Consider the following 9,043-nt stretch of genomic DNA (forward strand, 5'->3'; position numbering starts at 1 on the left):
AAAAAAAAAAAAAAAAAAACAAAACAAAAAAAAAACAGGCCATCTCTGCCAACCCCCAACCCCTCCTCCTTCTAGAATTCACAAGCCTCAGTCACATTTCCATGCAGTGGTCACTCTTGTCCCCCGCCTAGGACCCCTCTGACACCTCTGTAATGAGACAAGAGTTGACATTTTCACTGGCTGTTTTCTCATGGCAATGTCTCTGGGGAGAAGGGTATTTGTGTTGATTGACTCTGCTGACTGGCTTGTGTCTTTGTTGAGACCAGGTGTCCGTGTAGCCTGGTCTGACATGTAACCCAGGCTGGCCTTGAGCAAATAACATACTCATACTTCCACCATCGCAGTGTGAGGCTATGGGTATTTTCTGACACTTGGCTGAGGATGGGGGGAATCTGGGATCAATGACACCGAGATCAAATTTGGTGTCCTTTCCTCAATGCCATAGCAAAGAAAGTTGCTTAATCAGTTCCTTCGGTCTCTGGGAAGACTGTGTTCCAGAATAATCTCTATCTGTAGCTAAGGCCCAGCTGCTGTGTGCTGGCACATGCTCCCAACATGGCCATGTCAAGGATGGACTTGTTCGGGAACCAGAAATGTCAAGGGTCAGCCTTGACATCAGGGGTAAGCTGAGGTGAGAGGTGGAGTTGGCAAAAATGGCTGGGTCAGAATCTGGTAGCTCCTGGCGGATTCAGAGCCTCTGTGGATTGTGGCAGGTGATTGGAAGGGAAAGCTGGAGGAAGGAGCCAGAGCTGATGGAGAAACCAGCACTGCTTGTCACTAACTGGTGAGAGATTCTGAACTCTGAACTCTTCTGAGGCCAGAGCTGATGGCTTCTGGCACAGCTGCATGCAAGGGTCCTGTCCCAGGACAAGTGTCCGGGCCAGCCTGGACACTTGTTTATATCACCGAGAAATGTATGACTTCTCCCTTCTCCTTGCTTTTAGCTCTTTTTCCTCCTCTCAGGTTCCAGAGAGCAGCTGGGTGTCTCTTGGCCTCTTGCCCTTTCTCTGAAGTTCTTTCACCTCATTCCTGACAAGCCTGTCCGTCTGTCCTTTGGCTGCTTGCTGACCTCCATGCCCAGCTGCGTCTTTGTCTCTCTCCTCCTCTTCCATCTCTTTTCCAGGCTGCCGCTGAGAATCCCACCTTGAATTCTCTGCTGTTTTTCCTTCCCTTTCCTTTTCCTTGTTTTCTGTGTGTAGCCCTGGCTTGCTTGGAATGTTCTGTAGTCAAGGGAGACCTCGGAGTGGCAGAAATCTTTCTGCTCTCCTGAGTACTGGCATTATACCATGGTTATGTCGCCACACGGGGCAAACCCTTGTGTTTCATCCCCAGCTCTGAAGACCTGAGGCGGGGACTGAGAAATCCAATAGAAAACATAAAATATGGCTACACCTTAGCGCCATTGAGACATTTGCTCAAAGAAGTGATGGTCCCACATTCTAGTTTAATTTTTCTGGAAGGAAACTTCCAGACCTCTCAGGTGCTACTGCAAGGTAACTGTCATGCTCAGTGTTGCCAGCTGGAAACTGTCTAGAGTCTTCTAGGTGACAGGCCACAGGCACAGACTTACGGAAACACTTACTGTCTAGCCCCTGTGTCTGTCATCCAGTGTCAGCCCTGGGAGGGCTCCCCTGAGTCGGGAGAATGTCTGGAGATATTATCTTGGTCACTCAGTACATGTGACAAGACCCACCTTCAGTGTGGGTGGGACCATCCCCTGGCCAGGTCTTCCTGGACTGTGCAGTGGAGCAAGCCCACAGAGCGCTGTGCGGACTGGGGATGTGATGTGAGCAGCTGCTTCAAGCTCCTCCCCAGCATCATGGCCTGTACCTCTGAATGGGACCCAGATGAGGCCTCTCTCCCTTAACCAACAGGAAGAGGAACCCCGGGTGCACAGGTGCAGATGGAGGCCCTGCTGGAGGAGACTGAGCAGGTGAGGGATGGCATCTGAGCTGCTGTCTGCTCTGCTCTGACAGCTGATGGACATTTTCCACACAATGCTGGGTCCCTGCTCTCTAGAAGCTGTCAGGCAGACGCTGACAGAGGACAGTGCTGAGCCAGGCAAGCTTCAAGGACAGTGAGTGGCTTGGGGCAGGGGACACAGTAGAAGACATCACTGTAGAGCCCCTCTCTGACTTGGGTCTTTACCTCAGGCATCTGAGGTCAAAGGGCAGGCTGGCCTGGCACTCACTCTGTAGCTCAAGCCGGCTTGATATTAGTCCATCTAATATTGGGTGGTTTGTTCAGTTTTAGTTTCTTTTCCTTCTGTTTTGTTTGTTTGTTTATTTTTTGTTTTTATTTTTACTTTTCTGGTTAGTTTGTGGCAGAGATTATGTGTTTTGGACTCTCTCTGTGTTTGTATGCGCGCACACATGCATGTGTGTGTGTTTATGTTCCCTTTTTTTCTTTTTTCTTTTGTTTTGTTTTTTCTTTCTTTTCCTTTTTCTCTTTTTCTTTTTTTTCTGTTTTTTGTTTGTTTGTTTTCTGAATTTTTTGATTTTTTTTTTTTGAGACAGGGTAGCCCTGTCTATGTAGCCCTGACTGTCCCAGAACTCACTCTATAGACCAGGCTCAGAGATCTACCTGCCTCTGCCTCCCCAGTGCTGGGATTAAAGGTGTACACCACCACTGTCTGGCTTTATTTATTAATTTGTTTTTAATATCGTTGTTTTGATGAGACAGAGTCTCACTATTTAGCCCTAACTCATCTGGAACCTAGTATTTGGATCCAGCTGTCCTTAAACTCACAGATGTCCACCTGCATCTGCCTCGTGAAATCTGGGATTAAACTCATAGTCTACCACATTTGGCCTTTGTTTTTGTTCTGCTCTAGTTTTCACTGGTTCTTGCCTCAAAAGAAGCCTGGAGTCTCAATTCAAAAGAGCATGAAGTCCTACACAGCTTAGGCTGAGTCTGAACTCCACATCCCCACCTCCTCCTCTGAGTGTTGGACTGATGATGATACCGCCGTAGCTACCTGCTTCAGAAAGCTGATGGTTTCTTTTATAAATACCTCTAAATTTGGACTAATTTTTCTTCATGGTTAAGCTCAAGATATGCAGGCGCATCACTGACTGCAGAAAGGATGCCATACCCTTTCAGTCCAGCACATGGGGAGCCTCAGAATATCAGTGCCCCTCACTGGTGGTCATGGCAACTTGGAGAGAGATAGGTAAGATTCTCGGGATCCACCAAAAGAATTGGAATTTGTATTTAAGCCATGACTTTGATGGGCTGGAGAGACAGCTGATTAAGGCTTTGTGACTTCTAGCTGAAGGATGTAGCAGGTAGAGCCCACGATAAGGTCTCAAATTAGCGTCCTGTTGAGTCTGTGGCGCAGGCCCACTGTGTTAGTGTCAGAGCAGGCCCAGGAAGAAGCCGTATCTGATTAACCCAGTTCACAAGGTGTTCCCTGTTTGACTAGATGTGCTTTGCCTGGGTGTGCGCCAGTGTTAAGGAGGGACATAGAGGTGACAGCAACCATCTAGGTCATTCAGAAGACAAGCAAAGTCTGGCACAGTAAGAGTGCCCAAGTCGGGTTGAAGAGATGGCTCAGTGGTTAAGAGCATTGGCTGCTCTACCAGAGGACCCTGGCTCAATTTCCAGCACTTAATAAGGCAGTTTACAACTGTCTTTAACCTAGATCAAGGGGATCCAACACCCTCACACAGACATACATGCAGGCAAAACACCAATTCACATAAAGTTGAAAAAGAAAAGAAAGAGAAAAGAAAAGAAAAAGAGTGCCCAAGTCTGCAATAGAGGCAGGAGGACGGGCCTTAGGAAGATGGATTTTGGTAAAGAGTTCTTATTTTCTTTTAGTTAAATTAACTCTACAATATAATAGATTAAAATTACTAAAATCAGAAATGAAATTGGAGATACTGTTACACATGCTTCAGAATTACAAGAATTCCATGGTTAATAAAATGTATTCTGTGTGTGTATGTATCATACATTTAAGAGTACAATGTCAAGACCAAAAAAAGTGTCTGCAGATGGCATGAACTTGTTTGTAGAGAACGCTAAACATGTTTTCAGGACTGATGGTCAAACTCGGCACTGCCACTGCCACCCCACCTCCACCCCCAGCAAATGAGCGGACTCTAATGAGTTGGTTTTTCTGTGCTGATAGTAACCATAAACAAAACAATTGGTTTTGTTCCATGTACAGGGACGGAGGCAGAATGTTAGTTGCTGTTGTGAATGGAAAGGTTTAAATAGGGCTTAGAAATGGACCATGGTGACGGTCACACAACAATATGATTGAGCTTCATGCCATTCAGCTGTGGTTGTCAAAATGGCTAAAATCTTATGTGTGCATTTTAGCACACTGAAAACTGTTAAGAAGAAACAGGATCTTGTGCAAGGTCGCACCGGAAAAAAATGCTAGACTCGGGACAAGAAACTCAATACATGGGGCCTCTATGTCCATGGATTTTTACATCTGAGCATCAAAAAATATACAGATGAAAACTGTCCAAAACCATACATCTACAGCAAAACATATCCAGTCTGATACCCTACCATTTTTCCAACTTCAAGCAGATAGATAGGGTCTAGGCAGCCCAGGGCTTAGGCACCAGAAAGGATTTGAGCTGTGGGAAGATGTGAATAGCTCTAGGCAAGCACAGCAGCGTTTTTAACAGAGGACTGTGAGCATCCGCAGCTTTTGGTGAGCATAAGGCATCCGAGCAGTTCCCTCTGGATCCTGAGGGCGGGTCCACTTGTGAGTCAGAACCTGGGCCCTCCTCTGCAATTCTGTTCCTATATTGAGGTCTTATTTTAAAGTCACTGTCATACTGTGTAACTGGACTGGCCTTGTACTCGCTTTCCTCCTGACCTGTGTTTTATTTGGGGATTGCAGGTGTATGTCACCATGCTGTCTCTCTTGTCTGCACTGTTTTCTCCTTACAACTTTCATAAACTGTGCACACTAGTGACATAAAAACCGCAAAGCTCTGGTATAGGAAGAGAAGAGACATTAGCCATAAGCCAATGCCATGAGCAGTGGATAAGACTTCTTGGAACTAAAGGAATTAGAGACTTCGCACAGATAGATCCCAACATCTGCCCTCCAGACAGGAGATATGATGAGCTCTCGCTTTTCAGGTGACAGCGTGATCCTCTCAGTGGTATTCAGGGGCTTGTAATTGAAGAACCAGTTGATGTCCACTCCGGTGTCAGGCGACACGCAGGTGAGAATTGAGGCACTCTTCCTTTTCAACCTAGTGTGGTTGAGCTGGAGGTAGGGCTTTGTCACGATCTCTGTGTGTGAACAGGACAGAGCAAATGAGAGATTCATCTCCAGAGATTTCCGCCAGCCCCTCCCTGTTCCAAGGCACCTAATAAGGCCTTTTCATGGGGATTTGAAGCTGAGGGTACAGTCGGTGTCTTGTGCATGCGATGGCCACCCATGACCTGTGCAATCCTAATTCAGCTGCTCTGTTCCCTGGGTCTCAGTTTCCCTATAGCAGGACACATGGTGAATGACCATTGCCATGTCTGGGAGTTAACCTTGAATAAGAACAAGAACCTGACCTTGGAACGGGGGAGCTGTCCAAATCAGGGAAGTCTATTACCCTTTGCCTCTCTATGAGATTTCCCTGGGCTGGACCCATGATGATAAGCTGCTCCCATGAGAGCCTGCAAAGCCATGAGAACATCTGGCTAATGGTCTGGGCACCGTCCAGTTCTTCTGTCCATGCTCCGTCTCACCAGAAGGAGATGCCCAGGAGAGCCAGCTTACATGTGGCTGTCATGGCAGTGGGCTGGCTGCTTACACAAGACAATAAAGTTTTGTTCCATCTCTTCTCTAACAGAAAGGCCTGTTCCAGCCCTGAAAAGGAGGATCCCCAGGGTCCCCAGGCTCCCCAGGAGTAGAGTCAGTTGGGGGCAAGGTCTGGAGCCGGGGCTTCCTGATGCTCACATCTGTGTGAGAATCCCATGTTTTTCTCATGTCGACATCCCTCAGGGTCTACTTCAGGGCCATATTCATAGTGAGAGCTCTGTGGGTCTTGACTGAGTCTAATGTCCTTAGCTGAGTTACCCACTGCATGCCTAGCACTCTGTATGATGCATTTTGTGATGGAGTTTGAATATTGTAGTTTAACTACCTCATGTGTGCCTTGCACTAAATGATCAAACCCCAATGAGGGGACACAGCACTGTCATTCCTGTGTGTTAAGTGGGATGATTCCCTCCAGGCACCCTCAGGCCTCAGAGAGTCACTTACTGTATACTTGGAGATGGACATGTGTTACTTCCTGTTGACCGTGTGCTTTAAAGGTTTGTAACGTGTAGAATCCCGTGTCTTCCGGGGTGATGGCCCGGAGCATCATGGAGCCATCCTTATAGATTTCTTCCCTGCCACTGACTTTCTTTCCAAGTTGAAGTGAATCGCTGGACTTTTTATAATGTGCAATTGTAAAATTCTCATTTACATCCTTCCCTTTGTACCAGGAAAAGGAGAGGAGGTTCTCTTCCTGGTCAGGAACAGAGAGAAGAACCTTTGCCCCTTCAGCAGCTGAGAAGCGCATTTCTTTAGAGGTCAGCAGTGCTGCAGTGGACCAGTTCCAGCAGATTAAAAGTGAGGCTGAAAGAGAGAAAGAATCACCGTCGGCATTGGGCCTACCCTGTCCTGAGCAGGTGAGTCTAAATAGCCTTATAATGGAGAACAACATTCAGACTAGGTATCTGGGCGCAGGTGTGCCCGCACACTCGGCGCAGAAAACAACATGAAGCCCGTTCCCTCGATGCCCCTGAAGCTGTGCCCTCTGCTTGGAACTCTCTCCTCCCATGTCTGCATGGCTCCCCTCTCACTGTGCTCACATCTCTGCTCACAGTCAAGAATACATTTGGGGTTAGGGATGCTTTCCCTGACCTTGTTCTCTGGAGACCCTGGATTATCACTATCTAGTGTTGTTATTTGATTCCCTGTATTTGCAGTCAACCCCTGGCCGCACCTTCTAGAGGAGCCCTTGCTATTTTCAGTCCTATAGAAGCAGGACTTTGTGAGGCCAGGAGTTGGGCTGCTCTTCCCGGGAGGCCCAGTACTGGGGACAGGCTCAGATACCAGTAAAGGAATGAAGGAGTGAGCATGTCCCGAGACATGGGTGTCTGTGGAACTATTTACAGCAAACTCAGAGCTAATGACAGTGTTGAGATTGATATGTGTTCTTGAAAGAGAGTGAAAATAAGCTCAAGAGCAGGAGGGAGGAATGTCATAAAGTCTAATAATACTTCAGGATCAGATCCACTGGGAGCAGCCAGGTTCCAAAATTCTGGACCCTGAGCTTTCCAGGCTCAAGCCAAATCAGGACTCCTGGCTGCAATTCATAAAACTTGGGGGATAAAAACACTTTCATGTAGGCATAAGCACAGGCCAGGGCAGCTACCCAGGGTCCTTGTGAGTACAGCCTCTTAAGAGAAAGCATTTTTTACATGTGGGGCTTTTCAACATAGCAGGAGTTCTCTCTGGTTTTAGCTTTTGTCTTAAAACAGGTATAACGTTTTCCTTTGCTGTACAATGTTGCTGTTAGGAGACAGAGAATGAGTCTCTACACACACAATGAATGTCCTCATCCTCCCCAGAGTGTGTGCATATGTGTGTGTGTGTGTATGTGTGCACGTGAGCATGTGTGTGTGGTGGTGGGAGTTGTCACCAGGTAGCTAACTCCCTATCTCCCAAGCTGCCCTTCCAGTAGATTCTGGGTTCCCTGAAGCTGTATGAAGAGAGGAACAGCCTGTCCCAGTTCCTAAGACAGTGTCCTTCCTAGGTGTCCTGATTCCTGAGAGTGGCAGGCACCTAGGAACATGCAACCTCCATCTTCACAGGTTAAGGCACCCCCTGCTCACCCACTGAAGGCACTAAGGCACCCTTCCTCCGCAGCTTCCCNGCGGATTCCTCACNTCCCCACAGNGAGAATCAATCCCGCTTTCCTGCTTTCNCCTTCCCAACCACACACACCCATCCTCTCTCACACTGCATAAACCCTGCAGCCTCAAAGAGAGCCTTGTCTGAGTCCTGGATTGCAGCTCACTTCTCTCTTCCCATCAAGAGAATCTCTCCAGGGCCACCTCCTCTTTTTGTCCCAACATTTCCTCTGTGCCCTGCTGCCAGCTCTTCCTCTTCAGAGGGAGGAGACTGCCATGTCCTCTGTAGAGTCCCAGGCCCTTCTCCATTATCTCTCCACCCCATTGCCTGTCTTTTCTGTGACAAAAGCCCCAGCACAGCCCTGTCCCCTGCACTCCCTCCCAAGCAAACCTCACAGCTCAGCATCAAGGCCCTGACCCCCATTCCAGAGCCCCTGATGAGCACGAACACTGGAGCCTGGATCTGACCCAGGGCATTTGTGGTCCTCTGTGTGCTGTGCCCTGGGAAATCTCTGGTGGGGAGCAAACCCCCATTATGATGGTCACTCCTGTGAGGACTCCAACAGTCAGGGCACAGCCATGTGTCCGGTTGGCACTGGTAACTTTAAATAAAGAGGGATCTGGCTTTGCCTCCCCTCTGAGCACTCCTTGCTCCCTGAGAGCATCCACCTGAGCAGCCTGGGTCCCTCCGTGTCCTCTCCTCTCAGCCTGAAGCAGAGTGTCCTCCCAGGGTCCCTTCCTGTCAGAGCATCCTCCCCACACCTCTCCAGGGCTGGCCTCACCTGTGAGCAGGAGCCCTTTGCAGAGAAACAGAGAAGGGGACTCCATGGTCACTGCTCCAACGTGTGCTGTCCTGGTGTCTGCCCTGTGGAGCCTTCCCTCTTATTTCTCCTGTCCTTACCCCAGGGGCATCTCCCAGAGTCACATGGGCTGTGTGCAGGGAATCTGCCCAAGGCCATGATCTGTGTCAACTCTCCTTGGTGGGTATTGTCCCTTCTTCCTTCCCCCTCTCCCCACCTATCTCAAAACCCATTCTTTAAGATTTACTTCTTTGTTTGAAAAAGGGTCTCATTGTGTAGCCCAGGCTGTCCTAGAACTTAGTGTAGCCCAGACCTCAAACTCACAGAACTCTGCTTGCCTCTGTCTCCCGAGTGCTGGTATTAAAGGC

The 9,043-nt window shown here is 48.4% G+C and overlaps 1 protein-coding gene across 1 annotated transcript; it reads right to left on the reverse strand.

Annotated features, from left to right (window-relative positions):
• Positions 1–4,409: 4,409 nt before the first annotated feature.
• Positions 4,410–8,815, reverse strand: LOC110299442 (carcinoembryonic antigen-related cell adhesion molecule 15). Its single transcript, XM_021169132.1, has 3 exons — positions 8,658–8,815; positions 6,236–6,595; positions 4,410–5,268 (listed from the first exon to the last, which is right to left on the reverse strand). Exons 1-3 carry the CDS (start codon positions 8,701–8,703, stop codon positions 4,985–4,987), a joined length of 690 nt encoding a protein of 229 aa, XP_021024791.1. The 5' UTR covers positions 8,704–8,815; the 3' UTR covers positions 4,410–4,984.
• Positions 8,816–9,043: the final 228 nt, after the last annotated feature.

This window comes from Mus caroli, chromosome 7 (assembly GCF_900094665.2).
Source record: "Mus caroli chromosome 7, CAROLI_EIJ_v1.1, whole genome shotgun sequence".
Classification (NCBI taxonomy): Eukaryota; Metazoa; Chordata; class Mammalia; order Rodentia; family Muridae; genus Mus; species Mus caroli.